Source organism: Rhinopithecus bieti, unplaced genomic scaffold, assembly GCF_001698545.2.
Source record: "Rhinopithecus bieti isolate Rb0 unplaced genomic scaffold, ASM169854v2 scaffold_17667, whole genome shotgun sequence".
Classification (NCBI taxonomy): domain Eukaryota; kingdom Metazoa; phylum Chordata; class Mammalia; order Primates; family Cercopithecidae; genus Rhinopithecus; species Rhinopithecus bieti.
Genome location: NW_016809668.1, coordinates 1718056 through 1739790, shown reverse-complemented (window position 1 = coordinate 1739790; position 21735 = coordinate 1718056). Strand labels below are relative to the sequence as shown.

At 43.7% G+C, this 21735-nt stretch overlaps 1 protein-coding gene across 2 annotated transcripts in view; it reads right to left on the bottom strand.

Moving 5' to 3' along the window:
* Positions 1-5988: 5988 nt before the first annotated feature.
* ACER2 (alkaline ceramidase 2) overlaps positions 5989-21735 on the bottom strand; it is a 45812-nt gene continuing 30065 nt past the window's right edge. Inside the window, exons 5-6 of one of the 2 annotated variants that reach the window (XM_017890096.1) lie at positions 12764-12901; positions 5989-7802 (exon numbers count right to left, since the gene is read on the bottom strand). In XM_017890096.1, the coding sequence (XP_017745585.1) occupies positions 7616-7802; positions 12764-12901 (325 nt within the window). In that variant the 3' untranslated portion in view covers positions 5989-7615. Of the gene's footprint in view, positions 7803-11640; positions 12024-12763; positions 12902-21735 lie in introns of those variants that run through there. The other variant, XM_017890097.1, reaches the window with a different exon arrangement.

Below are 21735 nucleotides of genomic sequence, written 5' to 3'. Positions count from 1 at the left end.
AAACTACATTTCCAAGCCTCAGCTGTATCATATCCAAAACAGGAATAATGGTAATGCCAGCCTCGCAAAGTAGCTGAGAGGAGTAAATGAGACCACTTATGTCAAAGATAACTTATGTGATGGGCTGTCAAATAAGGTTTGCTTGTAAGAAAATTCCTAAGGAGTCTACCAATTCTTTCACCAGACTGAAATTCCATATTATATGTGGCTCATGGTTTATCAGTTAAAGCTTACAATTCTCAAGTCCCAGCTCCTCCCTGGTGAAAACTCAACCACCGTCTCCTTCCTGCCTCCCCAACACTGTTGATTCCTCTCTACTACGGGGATTTGGCAGAGTCAGGGGCCTTCTTCTCCCCTCCCCAGATCTGAGCTGCTGCATCCATCCCTATAACCCTCTGCAGGCAGCAGAATAGTTAATACCAAACAGACACTTGCTAAGTGTTGATTTAAACCAGATTCATCTTTAAAAAGATTTGAGTTATAATTACATTTGACTTGTGTAAATTGAGCTATTAATCCCAAAAGTTAAATTTCACTCCAGTGGATTAAAAACTTGCTCCAGACTGGCCGGTGGCTAGTGCCTTTTGTCCCAGCTACTAAGGAGGCTGAGGCAGGAGGATCGCTTGAGGCCCAGAGGTCAATGCTGTAGTGTGCCATTATGGTGCCTGTAAATAGACTCTACATTCCAGCCTGGGCAACATAGCAAGACCCCATATCTAATAAACAAACAAAAAACCAAAACTTTCTTTAAATCACATCTACCTTAAATTGGTTTTAAATACAGACCCTTTGTAACCTCAGGTTCCGCATCCACCTATTCAACATGGATCGAAAATATTCAGGGAAAAAGAAACAGTAAAAAATCATAACACAACAATAAATAATACAAATAAAAAGCAACGCAGTTTAACAACTATTTACACAGCATATACATTGTATTAGGTATTATAAGTAATCCAGGGATGATTTAAAGCACACAACAGGACGTGCAGAGGTAATATGTAAATACGATGCTATTTTATATATAAGACTGGAGCCTCTGGGATTTTGGTATGCGGGTTGAGGGGTCCTGGAACCAATTCCCTCGAATACCGAGGGCCAACAGCATTTGCTTTATCACATTGGACAACCTCTAAAACACCCGGGGCGGGGGGTGAAAACTGAATTTCTAAGGGAAGAGAGGAGAGGAAAAGGAAGGCAGAAACATGCTTGGAAAAATCCAGGGAAACATACCTGGGCCCACAAAGAGATTACATAACTTGGCGTTTTGAGACAATGGGCGACCTCTGGGATGATTAGGAACTGGGAAGGGCTTCGCTTGCTCCACATAGCAATGCCTCAAAGAGCCACAAGATGGCAATATTACTCCAGGAGAGTCTCCGTCCCTCTCACCCCGGTAGCTAATGGCTTGCTTTGTTCACAGGAAACCCTCTCTCGCAAATATCATCAGTGCCACTGCACGTTTTCCATTACTTCATGCTCCTGGCCTTACCTTCAGCCCCTTCCCTATCACTAGTCCGAATATAAAAATAAACTACCGCTATTTGTTACATCTTCAAAACAGCACTTTGATTTCTGCGCTCAATTGCCAAAGCAGCTGAAGCAAATGTTTTGTTTTAATGAGAAGCATAAAATAAACAAAAACCCAGGTGAGGGTGATCTCTTCCTTTTTGTGAGTTAACACCCAGACAGACTTCCCAGGTAAACTAGGCGTCGCCAGACTGGAGACAGTTAAGAGACAGAAGTGCCACTTGAGACAAGATAAGTTCTCCAGTGGGAGACAGGGGCTGCCAGCCCTCTTAAAACGGCGTGGGAAAGAAGGCTGACAACCCGCTCTGTAGAGTAGAGAACAAAAGCTCAAAGACCCTATCTTTTAACTTCTTATTATGAAAAAATCCAGCTATACAAAAGTAGACAGAATGGTATGACAAACCCAAATACCATCTTAAGAACTGTGAAACTGTAAACCAGGAAACAGTCTGCAAGGAAAAAATCTAAGTTCCCAGTTTGTTGAGGACCCCTAAGATGTAAGTTACCAGAATCCTGGGTCTGCCCACTCCAGCCCTTTATAATATAGTCCTTTAACACAGTCTTTCAAGGTAATGCTCTTTTAATGCAAAGTCCTTAGAAGAGTGGGAGAGGCTAGCCCCTGAGCTCTGGTCTTCAAAGGGCAATCTGGAAAAGGGAGCAGGGGTGGCTGCATCAACTCCTGGTCAGACTCAGAAAAAGAGGTCACCCATGAGGAGAAACAGATAGTCCAGACTGTCGGGGAGAGAGGCACACACACCCGTGCCAGTGCCCCAAAAGCAGAGCCCTCAACTTTTTCAGCCACTGTCCCTGACCACAGCCTCAAAAAAGTTCAGTCCTGAAGACTGAGTAACCAATTTCAGCACCAAAAGGATTTGAAAGGTTGCTTAGTCTCCTGCTGGGCAGAGGCTCTTTACCTGGATGGGCTACCAGAGATGTCTGAATCCCGAGAAAATTATATACTGATTGAATGTCCCTTATCCAAAGGGCTTGGAATCAGAAATGCTTGGATTTCAGATCTTATCAGACTTTGGAATATTTGCATTATACAGCATCCCTAATCCAAAAATCAGAAATCTGAAATGCTCCAAGGAACATTCCCTTTGACTGTTATATAGGTGTTCAAAAATTTCCAGGTTTTGGAGAATTTCTGGTATTTTATTTTTGGGTTAGGGATATTCAACCTGTACATGGACGTTTTCCTACAGCTTTTCTATTGCCAAAGAACTTTGGGGCCACTCCTTGTCCCCTCACCTCTGCCAGAAGAAAAAAAAAAAAAAAAAGTCTAAAAAAACCACTGTAATGATACAGATAATGCTTAACCAGTCTTTCTTCTCTTATGGTCTTTTTTTTTTTTTTTTTTTCTTTGAGAGAGAGGGTCTCACTGCTTGGGCCCAGGGTGGAACACAGTAGTGCGATCTCTGCTCACTGCAACCTCTGCCTCCTAGGCTCAAGCAATCCTCCCACCTCAGCCTCCTGCATAGCTGGAACTACAGGTGTGCATCACCACACCTGGCTAATTTTTGTGATTTTGGTAGAGACAGAGTTTCACCATGTTGCCCAGGCTGGTTTTGAACTCCTGAGCTCAAGCGATCCACCCACTTAAGCATCCCAAAGTGCTGGGATTACAGGCGTGAGCTACCGCACCAGACCTGTATTTGAGATTTATATCTATATGACATGACTATAGAAGTTTTAGTAAAAATAAACTGTTCTTAGGTACTTTATGCTGGAAATATTTTCATGTATTAACTTCACAGCTCTGAGAAGAAACCAACAAGTAACTACAATTATTTTAAGCATTTTTAATAACAATGGTACCCAATTCATTAACAAATGAATTTAGGCAATGTGCTTTGCTCTACAATCCATCAGATACATTTTCACCGCAGATAGTTCAGAAATCATTTTGGAAATAGACACACACGTACATATTCATTTGCTGAAAATGCCACTTACAGCTTTAATATCAAATATAGTTATCATAGTTCACAGAAAAAGTATAAAGTGCAAAAGCTCCACTTCAAAAGGCCTTAAATCACTCCCAAAGCAATGGGGATTAAATTTGACCACAGCCAGTGGGCATGCCACCCTTATACAGCATACTTACATAAGGTATATAACAAGGTATATATCTGAAAATACTAGATTGCTCTGATTACATATTGTGGTTATAAAATAGTTTTAAATCTGGTTTAACATATAGAGAAAGATACAATTCAAACAATTAGTCCTATAAAGTAGGGGTCATTTTTTTTTTAAGTTTGTAAGGGATTTATGTCTATAAAATCCATTGAGAATCCCAATCTGGCCCAAGACTTCTCTTTGGCCAGCTGGAATAACAGCACCTAGGCAAAGCCTTGGCTATGAAAGCGTTCAGATTAATTTCAGTGTAAAAGGAGCTAGGAGAGGGGCCCTGACCGGGTGAGCTTCAGCATCCACCTGTCCCTCAGAGATGGTTCCATGTCCGCCCCAAGGGATAAAGAGCCAGGAAGACTCAAATCCCAGTCGTGGGGACTCGATATGGCACTGGTTCATGGAAGCACAATGAACTGGTGAGAGAGGTTTGACACACCTGAGAGATCCAGTAAGTGGAAGAGGTGGTCGTATTTTTACAAAGCCTTGTGTTTGATGACCATCAAGCTCTGTCCCTCAACAGAACATCTGTGATCTATAATTAATGTTTTAGGCACTCTTCACTGGACAAGCAGAGAGTTCCCCAAAAATGCAGCCCGTCCCTAAATGGATTCAGACATCTCATCTCTACGCACCTTAAATGTGTTCACAGAAGGACTTGATTTATAATGATGTAATAAAGGGAAGAAAAGATTACTTTTTCTAATCAACAACTAAACTGTAAAACATGAATCACTGACTGAAATGATCACTCAGAAACATGAATGGTTTTTCATAACCTAACTCCAGTTTCTGCTGGGTCTTGATCTTGGGCAAATTCTGACCGGAACAAAATCTGATTAGCCACGCCAAGTAACCACCACCATGACCTAACTCCTAAGTGTCAGCCCTACTGGAGGGAGGGAGATTCTTGACTGCCCATCAATTAATGAAATAAGCTGTTCATTTTTTACAATCTGAACATATCAAAATCTGTAAAGTCACATATTTAACAGCTATTTATGATGACTCACCAAGCCAAGTGCAGAAGCACATCAAAAAGTAGAATTCCATTCATTACTTTTTAGGGCCCATTCACGTCAGGCTTGATTAAAAAGGTAGACTCAGTAGTCAGTCTCAGAAGTCAATGATCAGCATTCAAGCACATAGCTAACTCTAGTGTATTCCAAACCCATACTTCATGAAAAAATATATAACTGGCATGTATATGCCATTCAAGCTACAGGATAAACGTCAACTCTGAAAGACATCATTTATTTACAACTATATTGGGGGAAAAAAAGAGGAGACTACACCAAAATATTAACAGGGATTATACCTGGGCAATAGAAATATGGGTTACCTTTTTTTTCTTTGACTTTTCTGTAGTTTCCTAATTTTCTTTAAAGAGTTTGTAGTGCTTTTACATAAATGAGTGATGCCATAAACCCAACTTAAAATAAGATGGGTATATATCTGCTCTCTTGGTTTACATCCCATGCTGGCAAGCTAGAGTGATTTCTGTTCAAAAGTGAAGTAATGTTTTGTCCTCCTCAAATATACTCCATTCGAGGTTTCTTTCTCAGCTCATCTCTTTAAAATCATTTATAGAAATACATTCTGCTTCTCACATTAAAAAAAAAAAAAAAAAAAAAAAAAAAAGCTGGGCTTAAAATATACAACAAACCCCCTACCTTGGAGCATTTATACCATAAAGTAGATGAGACCAGAATCCATGCCTGATAAAGTCAATCTAAAATAAGAATGGTCTGATATTTGCCTTTAAAAAATTCTAGACTTGAAACCCAAAGGACTTAACAGCAGTTCTGTTCCATCAACCACCTAGGTCTCAAAGAGGTACATTAGAAGTTCCACAAATATTTAATTCAAATATCATTTTAAAAATATTTTTTAGGCCAGGCGTGATGGCTCATGCCTATTCCCAGCACTTTGGGAGGCCGAGGCGGGCAGATCTCTTGAGCCCAGGAGTTCGAGACCAGCCTGGGAAAAATGGTGAAACCCCATTTCTATGAAAAAATACAAAAATTAGCTGGGAGTGGTGGCATGCACCAGTAGTCCCAGCTCCTGGGGAGGCTGAGGTGGGAGGATCACTTGAGCCTGGGAGACAGAGGCCACAGTGAGTCATGATTGCACCACTGCACTCCAGCCTGGGTGATACAGCAAGATCCTGACTCAAAAACAAAACACACTCTCTCTATATATAAAAGTATAATAAAGCAACATATACACTCATTCAACACCTAATTTTGCTACCTTGGAAATTACCAATTTGTTAATTTGCATTTTTACCACCTCATATATTATTAAGTAAATGCTATAAATTTGACCTTAAATAAATTTAAGTTAATAAAATACAATTTATTTCACACACTGGGGTTCCACAAAGATTTCTTACTACAAACAGGGTTCTGCTCTTGAACAAGCTATATAATTTGATAACCACAGATGTAGCATAAAGTCATTCATTTTTAAACTCTAAATTCAGTTGCTTACTGGGGTTTTCACCTTGGATCTTGTACAAATTCTAACTAGAGTAAGAGTTCCTGGATGTGCCAAAAATCATCACCTTCCCAACTCTTACATATGTAGGACAGTGATATGACTCCTGCCCACTCAAGAACACACCTGTCCTGCCCTCTCCCAACAATGGAATGTTACAAAGCAGGACGTGCCTGAGTTAAAATGAGTATCCCTGAGGTTGATAATTCCCACCATGCACCTTGAAGACAGTTCTTGAATGTTTCATTCAGCCCGATGAAGAGAAGATTCATTGAAGCCAATGTCACATTAGGTGAGAAAAATTCAGAAGGCAACAGATTTGCGCTGCTGCATCAGCGGCCCAAACTAGCCCGTGAGTGCATAGTTACTGCCAGCACTTGAGAAAAGTGATCCGTTGGATACTCTGGGAAACCCAGAAAGCACCTTCTACCGCAAGAGTGAATAACATGATGCCCACAGAAAACACAACAGAAACAAGAAGTGAGATTCTTGAAGGTAATTTCCAGAATAGTACAGCATACTAGAGGCTTCAAATGAGAAAAAGTTTCCAAAAACTTCATGTGTGCTCCAAATTTTGAACCAGAATCCCCACCACAATTGTGAGGAGCCCTTTGGTAAACTTACGGAGGTGAAGTCTTAAAGATGGTGGGTCTGTGGGAATGTTTATGCCATAATTCTTCTTCTCTGTGGATTTGAGGCTGCTGAGCTGGGGTGGGAGGGGGAAGCGGAAATGATGTCAGTATTTAAAAACTGTGCTCATCTTCAAGAATGGCCTACAGTGGAGTATAGGTTTTGGCAGAGAGGGTTTTACTCATTAGCTTCACCTTTATCTGAAGTCTCTCCATCTCTCCACAGAGGTAGTAGTAAAAGGATTCACAGATGCATGTTAGTTGAGAAATGCAAGTGAAAAGTAGCCTTTTAGCCACAAGTCCTGTGTGTGTTTCATGTGTTTGGTTTTGTTTAAGGACAATTACCCCAAAGGAAAATCTCTGGCATCTTCCATCAGAGAGTCAGAGGGTCTTGTCTGTTAGAGGGTCTGTCTATCATCAGTAGAGTCCACTCCAAGGGTGCCTGGGAATGGTGGGGTCTGGAGCAGGCCAGCTTTCTCCAGAACGAGATGCACTGTACAGGGCTGGATCCCCCAAGGGACTGCTCTGCCATGGCCATTAAGGACGCAGCCCAACAAGTCACTGCATCTGGAAGCGATGCTGAGAAAGATGCATCTAGTGTCCCTAAGCCCTCCATTTTCCGTCTTTGGAAAAGGAATAGAACTTTTCCCCTTGCACAGGGGAATCCTGGTGGTCCACAGACATATTAGTGAGAGCCTCAGCAAACAGATTTTTTAAAAGATAGCCCACATCCCAACTCTTCGAAATCCCTTGGCTGTCTTCCTAGCAAAGGAAGCCCACTGCATGAGGGCCGATAAGCAGAGAAGCCAGCCACCACCTTGCCATCACGTGATCTTGACTGATGATTTCTTGTTGGCACACAGAAGGGACACATAGGGGACACCAATGAAGGCCCATTTCTCACTGGGCCAGAACTTGATGACAGGGCCTTGCTCAGGAATCTCTGAGGCAGCATCAAAGTAGGCAAAGCATACACAGCCCAGGTAGGCGGCAAGACAGATGAGGATGTGCCTGCAGAGGGAGACGAGAGGTGAGAATCTGATGAGCATGAAGACTCCGCTGGCCTGAGTTCAGCCTGCTCCTTCTTCCAGTGTAACCCACCCACCTTGCTGACTGTACTTGCAGCCCAGGGGCCTCTTCTAATTAGGAAAGGATGAAGATTATCAACAATCCCTGGAACAGCAGGATGATAAATCTTCAGCAATTTGGGACCCATTTTAGAATGTTCTAAAATATTCCTGCTGGATAATAGGAACAAGTGTGCAAATAAATGCCTTTGGGCCTCAAACAAGAAAACTGAGGCCCAAGGATTTACAACAGAGGTGCTAAGACGGAAGTAACTGAGCACATCTGATTAGATCCCACCTTCTCACTTTAACAACTGGTTACAGATATTTTATGTCCTTCATCAGGAATAATTTTATGTTGATTAAACCACTTTTGCAGTTTAGTGGAAATTTAAAAAAATTTATCCTCATTGGGGCCAGGCGCAGTGGCTCACACCTCTAATCCCAGTACTTTTGGAGGCCGAGGCAGGTGGATCACGAGGTCAGGAGATTGAGACCATCTTGGCTAACAAGGTGAAACCCCGTCTCTACTAAAAATAATAATTAAAAAACTTAGCCGGGCATGGTGGTGGGCGCCTGTAGTCCCAGTTAATCGGGAGGCTGAGGCAGGAGAATGGTGTGAACCTGGACGGCGGAGCTTGCAGTGAGCTGAGATCATGCCACCGCAGTCCAGCCTGGGCGACAGAGGAAGACTCTGTCTCAAAAACAAACAAACAAAAAAATTTATCCTCACTGTACCTGTAAAAAGTTTTAATTTAATATTAATCTTTATCAAACAACAGACCATTTAAAAGCATGTAATCTTTTCTTTTCTTTTTTATTTTATTTTTTATTTTATTTTATTTTTTTGAGACGGAGTCTCGCTCTGTCACCTGGGCTGGAGTGCGGTGGCCGGATCTCAGCTCACTGCAAGCTCCGCCTCCCGGGTTTACGCCATTCTCCTGCCTCAGCCTCCCCAGTAGCTGGGACTACAGGCACCCGCCACCTCGCCCGGCTAGATTTTGTATTTTCTAGTAGAGACGGGGTTTCACCGTGTTAGCCAGGATGGTCTCGATCTCCTGACCTCGTGATCCGCCCATCTCGGCCTCCCAAAGTGCTGGGATTACAGGCTTGAGCCACCGCGCCCGGCCTTTTTTTTTTTTTTTTTAGATGAAGTCTTGCCCTGTCACCCAGGCTGGAGTGCAGTAGTGCAATCTTGGCTCACTGCAACCTCTGCCTCCCAGGTTCAAGCAATTCTCCTGCCTCAGCCTCCCAAGTAGCTGGGATTACAGGTGCCTGTCACCAGGCCCAGCTAGCTAATTTTTGTATTTTTAGTAGAGAGGGGGTTTCACCACACTGGCCAGGCTGGTCTCGAACTTCTGACCTCAGGTGATCCACGTACCTTGACCTCCCAAAGTGCTGGGATTACAGGCGTGAGCCACTGAGCCCAGCCCAAAGACAATATTTTTATAAATTTTGATGGTGGTAGGGAGGGGGTCTTTTTAAAAATTACACAAAATCCAGAAACTCTAAAGAAAAGATTAACAGATGTGACAACATGAAAGTTTGAAACCAGTATGGCACAAAAATATTAACATACTGAAAGACAAATGGGAAACTGTGGTGGGGGGCAGGGAATATTTGTAGCATATGACAAAGTTTAAACCCTTACATACAAAGAACACTAAAGAAATTAATCAGGTCAGGGTGGGAAGCAGGTGAGAATGGTATGAACAAGATTGGCTTCATGTTGATATTTATGGAATCTGGGTATTGCCTATATGGGGGCTCAATGTATTATTCTCTGCACTTGTGAAAATGTTGCAAATATGCATAAGTGGCACATAGTAATGACTGTCTACTATGTGCCAAACCTAGATGCTGGATCTAAACTTTTTTTTTTTTTTTTTGAGATGGAGTCTCGCTCTGTTGCCCAGGCTAGAGTGCAGTGGTGCGATCTTGGTTCACTGCAATCTCTGCGTCCCGGGTTCAAGCCATTCTCCTGCCTCAACCTCCCAAGTAGCTGGGACTACAGGCACATGCCACCACACCCAGCTAATTTTTTGTATTTTTAGTAGAGATGTGTTAGCCAGGATGGTCTCGATCTCCTGACCTTGTGATCCACCCACTTCGGCCTCCCACAGTGCTGGGATTACAGACATGAGCCACCACATCCGGCCGATATAAACTTTTAAAAATAGAAACACTCAATAGACCAAAGAAAATTAAAAGGGGAAATACACGTCACAAATTTACATCTGAAAAGATGCCCAACAAAATACTAATTTTTTAAAAGACATAGTAATAAAACAAAATATAATTTTCTCAATCAGGTTAATGGGGATTTAAGAGTTTCCAGTATATGTGAAAGTGTGGGTAAAAGATGCTCTCTTACAGACTTCAGTAAACAGTGTTAATGGTATAGTTTCTCTGGATTTGGCAATATATATTATTAATTTAATATGAAAATATTCAGAAACTCAAATCAATCTAAGTGTTCATTATAAAGTGTTTGCAAAAGTGGAAAATTAGAAATAACCTCAATGCCCATTATCAGAGAGAGGTTAGTTAAATAAATTATAAAGCATCCATATTATGAAGTATTAATTAGACAAAATAATGAAGATTTTATATGTATGTATTGGTATGGAATGATGTCTCTATAGCACTAGATCTATGTAGTATAGATTTAAGTATTTGGTTGGTAAAAAAAAAAAAAAGTTTGGGCCGGGCTCAATGGCTCATGCCTGTAATCCTAGCACTTTGGGAGCCCAAGGCAGGTGGACTGCTTGAGCCCAGGAGTTTCTGACAAGGCTGGGGCAACATGGCAAAAACCCATCTCTACAGAAAAATTCAAAATAAATTAGCCTAGTGCAGTGGCATGCACCTGTAGTTCCAGCTCCCTGCAGGGGTGAAGTGGGAGAATCACTTTCAGTCCAGGAGGCAGAGATTGCAGTGAGCCGAGATCGCCCCACTGCACTCCAGCCTGGGCAACAGAGCAAGACTTTGTCTCAAAAAAAAAAAAAGTTTGCATCGTGTATAGAACGATTCTATTTTTTTTAAGTAGATATATATGTGTGTGTGTGTACATATAAAATCTCAATGGATATATGTCAGACTGCTAATAATTATGTTTCTTTGGGGGATACAATTATAAGAGCCATTCTTTCTACACTTCTTTGTTGTTTAAATTTGTTATTAAAAACATATATGTCATTTTACAACTGGAAAGAAAAGATGGTTCAACTTTGAAAAAGCAGAAATAACACCAAATTCAGAAACAAATTAAGTTTGAGTCAAAATTATTACACAGTTTAAATTTTGAATTTGACTTAAATCACTAGTGTGACAAGGGGACTTGGATAGATAAAAATGATCATCTTGAATGAGGTCATTTACCTAGTGTATACGTTTCTCAAAATTCACAATATACACATAAAATCTGTGTGTTTTGTTATCTGGAAATTACAATTCAACAAATATATAGGCCGGGCGCAGTGGCTCAAGCCTGTAATCCCAGCACTTTGGGAGGCCGAGATGGGCGGATCACAAGGTCAGGAGATCGAGACCATCCTGGCTAACACGGTGAAACCCCATCTCTACTAAAAAATACAAAAAAAAAACTAGCCGGGCGAGGTGGCGGGTGCCTGTAGTCCCAGTTACTCGGGAAGCTGAGGCAGGAGAATGGCGGTAAACCCGGGAGGCGGAGCTTGCAGTGAGCTGAGATCCAGCCACTGCACTCCAGGCCAGGCGACAGAGCGAGACTCCGTCTCAAAAAAAAAAAAAAAAAAAAAATATATAAAGTATATAAATTCACTAGTATTAGTTGAGGTTGAAATCTAAAAACTGTTGAACAATGAATCCTAACACTGTAAACTCCAACTTGTGCTGTTTGAGTTTTGTCTTTTGCAAATACTCCTTGAAGTCCCCAAGTCTTAAATTTAGAGTAGGGTGGGTCTCATGGTAAACACATAGAAGTTCACATGAGCAAGGGAACGTAAGTGAATTCTATCAAATTGTGTATCTTTAGCCCATCTCTGTATAGAAGTCAACCTTTTCCTGAATCTAGATCTAATAAAGTTTTTCCATTTCTTCACCACTAGAATTCCTTCCTGGGTTACCTCTATCTATAGGGGATAATCTACAGCAGATTTCTCCTCCTCGTGATCTTTTGCAATCAGAAGTCCTGGAGGAGAGAAAGGAAAGATCACTCTGGATTTGAGGCTGAAGCAGTTTTAGGAAGAAAGCCACTCCGATTTCCCCCAGCTTTCTCAGAATCGGATTCTGCCTGTATTTTGTAACCCACTTTTTTTTTTTAACTTAGTGTATCCTAAGCATTCCAAAGTATAGATGCTCCAATTTGCTATTATTGAACTCCAAGGTTGTTTTCTACAGAAACAGGTGGGTGATATTAAACAATTCACTTTAGCTCTCTGGTCTTCTGTATCCACTTATAGAAATAATGGAAGAGAATGTCTCTAAATGGCCTGTGCGGGCCCCTCCTTTCACTTGGTCACTCAGGCCCTAAAGGTAGGGTTCCTACTGAGGACACTCCCAGCCCTCACATCACCTCTTTCCCCAGCTTTCCCCTACCTCTCCCCTCCCCTAACACCTAGCTAGGGCTCAGGTTACAGGTTCAGTTCTCAAGCTCCTTTAGGCTTTAATGATGGAGTTAGAGGTAAGAAACTGCAGACCTAAGCATGACAATCAGGCCCTTTGTTCCAGCTAAGCCTGCTCCCTGGAGTCAATTCAGCTTTTTACAAAGTGAACTTTCAGTGGCTTCTGAACCTTCTGACAGTCCACCTGAGGAGAGAAGCAAGCCAGCAACCCCCAGGACACCTGTGCACCACCTGCAGGGTGAACAGAGCCCAACAGCAAGTGCAAACACACCTGTCCCCAGCCACCTCCCCATTAGCAGGGGCTTACCACACGCAGTGCAGGTAGGGGAAGTTGAAGGACGACAGCAGCTCACAGAAAGCTCGGTCACTGATCCAGCAGAACAGGGCCAGGGTCCACCAGAGGCCTGAGAAGAGGCCCAGCTTAAACACACGCACGTTGTCACATCTGCATGGGGGTCCAGAAAGTCACTCACCGTCAGAACTGGTCTCCACCTCCTCGCTGGCCACCTTTCCTCTGTCTCCTTCGCTGGTTTATCTCATGCCCACAACCCCTTGGCACTGAAGTTCTTACCCAACACACAGTCACTCCACAGTCTCATGGATGTAAACAGCATATGTACACAGATGGCTTACAGACACCCTTCCCACCCAGGCTTCTCCCCTGACTCCAGACTTATACACCCAACTACATTTTTGACATGAGCACCCTAATATGGATCTAAATTTAACAAGTCCATAACCTATTCTTCTCCCAGTCCTTCTCCTCCTCACACAGCCCACATCCAGTCCATCAGCTCTCCCTTCAAAATATCTCAAACCTGACCTTTTTCCACCACCTCCATTGAGATCCACGCTACCGCCATCTCATCAGTCTCCTTCCACCCTTGCCCTTACAGCCAATTTAACAGCCTCCAGCATCTTCCGGTTTAACCAGAGGGAAAGCCAAAGTATTCACAGTGGCCACAAGGCCTTGGATGCATGATCTTCCCTCTTCCCCTTCACCTCCTCTCTTAGGTACTCTTCCCTCTCACTGCCTGTACTCAAGCCACTGCGGGATTTGTGCCGTTCCGCAAACATCCCAAACATGCTCCTGCAAGACCATAGCACACACTGTGCCCTCTTGCCTGGAATGCTCTTCCCCCAGATACAAATCTTTGCTCAAATGTCACTCAGTAAGCCTTTTCCTGATGCTATTTTTAACAATTGCAACACCTGTCTCCACCTCCCAAGTGACTCTCCCTAAGGCCTCCTTCCCTCCTTTAATTTTCTCGGTAGTGATTATAACCTCCCTGACACCCGCTGTGTTTCACTTATATGTTTCCAGTGTATGTTTATGCACTGACATGGAAGCTGTTTACTGCCGTATCCCAGCACCTGGAAACATGCCAGACACAGAAGGCACACAACCATGTGTTGAATGAAAGAATAGGTTCTTATACACACTGGGACAAAACGGTTTTCTGAAACAAATCCTAACAGCTCAATGAAAATTTCAATTGCCATCTTCTTTCCTTGTTAAAGTCTTGCTCATAAAGTGGGTGACTTCTATCCCTGGGGAGGAATGCCTGGAGGCAGCTGGTGGCTGAGGGTCCTTCTTCCCTGAGGGGACCACTCCTGCATCAGTCAAGATCTCCTACAGGACTCAGAATATAACACAACATCTGCAATTGAGAAGAAGCTTAATTCCTATTTGTTGAACCCACAGACAGGTGTTAAAAGCCTCACTGGCTAGTGCCCTTCCCAGCTGCCTTTCAGAAACATCAGCGAAAGCATCAATAAAAGTGGGACAGGTTCAGTAAGACCTGCTCAAAAACAAACCAAAATACTCTTATAGGAAGGCTAAATGCATCCCTTGAAGTTTTTAGAAAGAATAGAGGCCCATGACACAGGAAGACTTACATTCCCAGTTACTAAAACAAAGAGATAACAATTTCCATTTCTCACTTCTGCTCACCACTCTACCTTGAAAGCCTCACCTTTGGGCTGGTTCCCTCTCAAAAAGAGCTCATCTCCTCACCTTGACCCACCCTCTCCTTCTCTCCAGGGCTCAGTCTCCAGGCTTTTTCCGACACTCCATGCCAGCTACTCCATGCCAGACTATAGGTCTCCCCGTGGTGCAAGCTTGTCCAAAGCCGTGGCCCACAGGCTGCATGCCAACCAGGACGGCTTCGAATGACGCCCAACACAAATTCATAAACTTTCTTAAGACATTATGAGTTTTTTTTTTTTTTTAGCTCATCAGCTATCATTAGTATATTTTATGTGTGGCCTAAGACAATTTTTCTTCCGATATGGCTCAGGGAAACCAAAAGAGTGGACACCCCTGCCTTAGTGCATTCTCTCAGGGCACCCCACCATGTTCCTTCATAACTCTCATCACAAGCTGAAACTATGGATTATCTGTGTAACATCTGGTATTAAACTAGCCTAGAGGCCGGGAGCAGTGGCTCACCCCCGTAATCCAGCACTTTGGGAGGCCAAGGTGGGTGGATCACTTGAGGTCAGGAATTGGAGACCAGTCTGGCCAACGTGGTGATATCCCATCTCTACTAAAAATACAAAAATTAGCCAGGGGTGGTGGCACGCGCCTGTAATCCCAGCTACTTGGGAGGCTGAGGCAGGAGAATTGCTTGAATCCAGGTTGCAGAGGTTGCAGAGAGCTCAGATCGCACCACTGCTCCAGCCTGAGCTTCAAGAGTGAGACTCCATCTCAATAAACAAACAAACAAACAAACAAACAAACCAGCCTAGAAGCCCAATGACAAGAGGAACTACCCCTGTTTTATTCACTAATGCATACTCCATGCCTGGCAACTGTGCCAGGCACTGTTAAATGCTCCCTGAATTAATGGATAAAATTATGAATAACTGGACTCTAATTTGGTAATTTGTAATTTGGGCAGAACATTATTTTTAGATTATTTAAGATTATTGGTCGGGCACAGTGGCTCACACCTGTAATCCCAGCACTTTGGGAGGCCAAGGCCAAGGGATCATGAGGTCAGGAGATAGAGACCATCCTGGCTAACATGGTGAAACCGCGTATCTACTAAAAATACAAAAAAAAATTAGCTGGGCGTGGTGGCGGGCACCTGTAGTCCCAGTTACTCTGGAGGCTGAGGCAGGAGAATGGCGTGAACCCGGGAGGCGGAGCTTGCAGTGAGCCAAGATCACACCACTGCACTCCAGCCTGGGGGACTGAGCAAGACTCTGTCTCAAAAAAATAAATAAATAAAATAAAAAATAAAAATTAAATTAAATTAAATTTTAAAAAACACAATAAATTAGCCGGGCATGATGGCATGCATCTGTGGTCCCAGCTACTCGGGAGGCTGAGGCAAGAGAATCGCTTGAACCCAGGAGGCGGAGGTTGCAGTGAGCTGAGACAGTGCCACTGCACTCCAGCCTGGGCGACAGAGCGAGACCCCATCTCGGAAAAAAAAAAAAAGTATTGATTGGGCATCGAATTCCATGCTAGGCATATAAAATACAAAATAAATAAGCCTCTTGCCTTGAATTTAAAAAATAAAATGAAAATAGACAAGAACAAATATCAACAAATACATAGACAATTAGTCTGGGACGCGAGGATCCATGAACATCCAATGCAATTAAACCTAGAAAGTTTGGCTTAAGGAACACACCAGAACAGAGAGCAATGTGCTAGAGATGTCCTGCATGGAGGGCATCAACTGAGAGGCAGCGTGTCCGGCCATTAGTCACTGCAAGGGCCAGGACAGGGCAGGCTTGGCATGTACGAGGCAGGAGCGCGGCTCTGTAGAGCCTGGTCTCAGGGCAGTCCGTTACTCTTCCTTTCTCTGCTTCTAGAGGAAGCAGGTCCTGCTAAAAGCTGCTTACCAGCCTTATTTGCACTTGGGGTTTGTCCAAAGCTGTGGTCCGTTAGGTTTCACTCCCATTTTTCAGGGCTTTTATCAAAATATCAATGTGAAGTGAAAAGGGGGGGGACAAAAATCATATGTACAGCAAGACCTTATTCTACAATAGAAAAATCTCGAGAGGAATGTCTGCCATTTCTTTTCTTCTTGACCCTTGACTGTATTCTCAAATTTTTCTTAACAATAAAATCACTCCTATAATCAGAAAAAGTATTTTTTACAATATTATAAATGTATCTGAGTTACTCGGCAATGTACTTAACACCACCAATTTCAGTGTCAGGTCATGACCCCAAATCAGCATAAACTTCTGTTTTCTCATGGTCTAAGGGAGAGTTCAGAAAAGACAATGGAAATACTTCTCAGGAAGCTGGTTACAAGAAATGACTAGAAACAAGGCTTAGGAAGAAAGGCTAAGGAGAAAGTGAGAAAACTATTCCTCCTCTATTTCCTCTGAGCAAACGCGCATGCAGCGAGAAACATTCAGCTCAGACATAACATCATGGCGGGTGACAACCAGGGAAGATTCAGGAAAGAGGTGCAAGAGCGATAAGGGCATCCTTTTGTCTGGGTTTTTTTTTTTTTTTTCTTTTTGAGACGGAGTCTCGTTCTGTCGCCCAGGCTGGAGTGCAGTGGCGCAACCTCGGCTCACTGCAAGCTCCGCCTCCCAGGTTTACACTATTCTCCTGCCTCAGCCTCCCGAGTAGCTGGGACTACAGGCGCCCGCCACCACGCCCGGCTAACTTTTGTATTTTAGTAGAGACGGGGTTTCACTGTGATGGCCACGATGGTCTCAATCTCCTGACCTCATGATCCGCCCGCCTCAGCCTCCCAAAGTGCTGGGATTACAGGCATGAGCCACTGCGCCCAGCCTTGTCTGGGTATTTTATCAAAGTAGGGAAGAAACAACCATCTTTTCTTTTCCTGGCTGGGAATTGCTGTGGTANTTCTTTTTGAGACGGAGTCTCGTTCTGTCGCCCAGGCTGGAGTGCAGTGGCGCAACCTCGGCTCACTGCAAGCTCCGCCTCCCAGGTTTACACTATTCTCCTGCCTCAGCCTCCCGAGTAGCTGGGACTACAGGCGCCCGCCACCACGCCCGGCTAACTTTTGTATTTTAGTAGAGACGGGGTTTCACTGTGATGGCCACGATGGTCTCAATCTCCTGACCTCATGATCCGCCCGCCTCAGCCTCCCAAAGTGCTGGGATTACAGGCATGAGCCACTGCGCCCAGCCTTGTCTGGGTATTTTATCAAAGTAGGGAAGAAACAACCATCTTTTCTTTTCCTGGCTGGGAATTGCTGTGGTAACTGGGACACAGTGGTGAACAAAGAGACCCCATCCCTGCCCACGTGGAGTCGATGTCCAGCAGAGGGGACAGACACCAAACAAAACAATACAAATAATCTAATTACAATCAGGATGGGTGCAATAAAGAAGTTCAGGGTCCTGGAACAGCATATAAATAGTTCAGCCCAAACTGAAGGATAAGTAGAAGTTAGCCAAGCAAGAGGGCCAAAAAAAGGGACTGCATAAATAAGGAAGGGCCTAGGGCTGACAGGTGCAGGGTCCACGGAAGACACAGAAGGTCAGAATGGCTGAGGATGGAAGGCAGAGGAGCTTCTTGTGGGAGCGATCAGCTCACAGGGGAAGGCTGGAGCATGTCAAGGATTTGGAACTTCATCTTCACTGCAACATCGACTGGTAGAAAAATGACTGTGCTCGGGGCTGGGAGCGTGGCTCATGCCTGTGATCCCAGCACTTTGGGAGGCCGAGGAGGGCAGATCATGAGGTCAGGAGATCGAGACCATCCTGGCTAACATGGTGAAACCCCATCTCTACTAAAAATACAAAAAATTAGCCGGGCGTGGTGGCGTGTGCCTGTGGTCTCAGCTACTTGAGAGGCTGAGGCAGGAGAATCGCTTGAACTCGGGAGGCAAAGGTTGTAGTGAGCTGAGATCATGCCATTGCACTCCAGCCTGGGTAACAGAGTAGGAGTCTGTCTCAAAAAAAAAAGAAAAATGTGCTCAAATGGCATGTGTGGGGAAGGAAGAGGATGTCAGGCTTGAGTAACTGGGTAAATGGTGCTCCCCTTTTCTGCAACTAGAAATATGATGAAGAGAACCAGGCTAGAAAAGGCAGATCAAGAATCTGGGTTTGGACAAGTTGAATTTGAGATGCCCACGATACATGGAATTAGGTTAGGTAGGCAGCCAGACATGTAATAGTAGAGTTAAGAGGAAGGACTGGGTTGGAGACATAAGTTTAGGAGTCATCTGCATATGTAAGAGACTTAAAGCCACAGAAGTAGAAGAGATCTTTCAGGGGGACATATAAAGGGAGAAAAACAGTGTCTTAATCCATGCAGGCTGTTATAACAAAACATTGTATACTGGGTGGCTGATAAAAACAGAAATTTTTTTCTCATAGTTCTGGAGGCTGGGAAGTCTGAGATCAAGGTGCCAGCAGAATCAGTGTCCGATGAGGGCCATTCCTCATAGATCACACCTTCTAGAGCTGTGTCCTCACATGGTAGAAGGGCCCAGGCAGCTCTCTGGGGCCTCTTTTATAAGAGCACTAATCCCATGTATGAGGGCTCTACCCCCACTGACTTAATCACCTTCCAAAAGGCCCACCTCGTAATATCATCACCTTATTAATTAGTATTTTAACATATGAATTCAGGGGAGACACAAACATTCAGACCATAGCAAGCAGGGAGTTGAGGGTGCACCTTAAGGGAGTCCTACATGCAAAGCTGTGTAGAAAAGTAGCAGTCTACGCAAGAAATTGAAAAGGAGCTGCCAAGAGGTAATGGGAAATCCAGGAGGATGTGCTATCACAGGAGCCATGGCGAAGAACATTTCAACCACGGGGAGGAGAATTAATTGGGTAAGCAGCCGAGAAAATAACACATAAGATACAGGGGGGCTGAAAACTGATCACTGGGTGTATAGCCTACAGAAAGGGATTTGGGTATCGAAGTAGGGGCAGAAGCCAGATTGGCAAGAGTTGAAGAGCAAATGAGTAAATGAGAGGTGAGGAAGAGAGGGAGCTTTTTTTTTTTTTAGATGGAGTCTTGCTGTGTTGCCCATGCTGTAGTGCAATAGCATGATCTCCACGCACTGCAACCTCCGCCTCCTGGATTCAAGTGATTCTCCTGCCTCAGCCTCCTGAGTAGCTGGGATTACAGGCATCTGCCACCACACCCAGCTAACTTTTTGTGTTTCTAGCAGAGATGGGGTTTCACCATGTTGGCCAGGCATGATTCCACCATGGAGAATCACCTGGACAGGTTCTGAGGGTTTTTGTTTTGTTTATAGCTTTGTTTATAGCTTTATTGGGGTATACTTCACATATCATAAAATTCCCCTATTTAAAGTGTACAGTTCAGGTCAGGCACGGTGGCTCATGCCTGTAATCCTAGCACTTTGGGAGGCCAAGGCAGGCAGACTGCCTGAGCTCAGGAGTTCGAGACCACCCTGAGCAACATGGTGAAACCCCATCTCTACTAAAATGCAAAAAATTGGCCAGGCATGGTAGTGGGCGCCTGTAGTCCCAGCTACTCAGGAGGCTGAGGCAGGAAAATCACTTGAACCCAGGAAGTGGAGGTTGCAGTGAGCATTGTGCCACTGCACTCCAGCTTGGGTGACAGAGTGAGACTCCATCTTAAAAAAAAAAAAAAAAAAAAAATGTACAGGTCAGTGTGTTTTGGTATCTTCAACCCATTACCACAATCTCATTTTATAATTTTCCAACACTCAAATAAGAAGCCCTTACTTATTAGTAGTCATTCCCTTTTCTGTCTCCCCTACCACCTCCCTACATCCCCGCTCTAACTCTACCCTCACCCCAACCTCAAGACCAGACTGGCCAACATGGCGAAACCCCATCACTACTGAAAATACAAAATGAGCTAGGTGTGCTGGCAGGCACCTGTAATCCCAGATACTTGGGAGGGTGAGGCAGGAGAATTGCTTGAACCCAGGAGGCAGAGGTTGCAGTGAGCCGAGAATGTGACACTGCATTCTAGCCTGGATGACAGAGCGAGACTCCATCTCAAAAAAAAAAAGCATTCTTTAAATGGCTGGAAATAAAAGAAGTGTTTTCAAAGAGCATGAAAATAAGGGTAGTGATTAGATGTACTTCAGCTGGGTCTAGAAGAGGACAATGATGCACCAAGAAGCGCTAAACGAAAATGTTTCTGGATATCAACCTGAACTCTGAATACACAAGTTCCCAAAGGAAAATGCTAGTGCAAAGAGCAAAACCTTTGCCTAATAGATTGTAAATGAAACACTAAGCCTCAAAGAAAGTATCACAGTCAACTGCAGTTGACCTGACGTGCATATTTCCTTATAGATACAAACTCATTTTCCCTGCCCCTTTCTCTTTTCCTTCTGTGTGTGAATGCAATAACCTTTCTAGGACTTTTCCTTTCTACAGAATTAAGTCTAGACAGCCTGGTCTAGGTGCTGAGATGGTCCTGGTAAGCTAGCTTGTGATCAGTGGGATGCACTGCATCTGCAAAACAGCTGCTCCCCTCTTACTGAAAATGAGATTATTAGCATTTTGAACCAAACCATCAAACCTGCTTCCATCCAGCCGTCAGCAACTAACTCTTCATGAGGAATAAAACTCTTCTTCGGCTGCAGGACAGCAAAGAAGCCCCGAGCTGGTGTTTCCCCAGCACAGGGATAGCTAAAGGGTAGGCAGGAATGACGGCACCTACCTCTTTAGCTCTGCGATGAGCAGTGCAGTGCAAGGAACTCCCAGGGTCATCAGAGAGATGTTGTTGATGGCAGGCTTGACAAATGCCAGGCACGTTGTAATTGCAGACAGGACACAGACCACCACCTTGAACCTACCCCTGAATCCATGAAAACAAAACCAAATCCATTAGAAAAGGAATTATTGTTTGTTTGTTTAATGTTAGCAAGGTACAGGCATTGCCAGAAATGCAGGCTGAAACGAAATTCTGCGCTAAGTACCAAGGTTCAAAAGCCACTCACACTCACTGGCTTAGGAATTCCACTTCAAGCAACTTATCCTTAGGAAATAATCAGAGATTTTCAAAATATTTAGCCATGAGAATGGTAAAATTACACTCAACCTACATCACTGAGGGTGAGATACGGATAACTGTTTTCTTCGTGCGATTTTCTGTATTTTTTTAGATGTTCGAGTTCTCTGTATTTTTTCAGATGTTCTACAGCAGGGTTTAGCAATTTTTTTCTATAAAGGATTTTGGGTTTGGGCTGGGTATGGTGGCTCACATCTGTAATCCTAGCGCTTTGGGAGGCCAAAGTGGGAGGGTGGCCTGAGCCCAGGAGTTTGAGGTTACAGTGAGCTATAACCTAAAATAAAATAAATTATATATATATA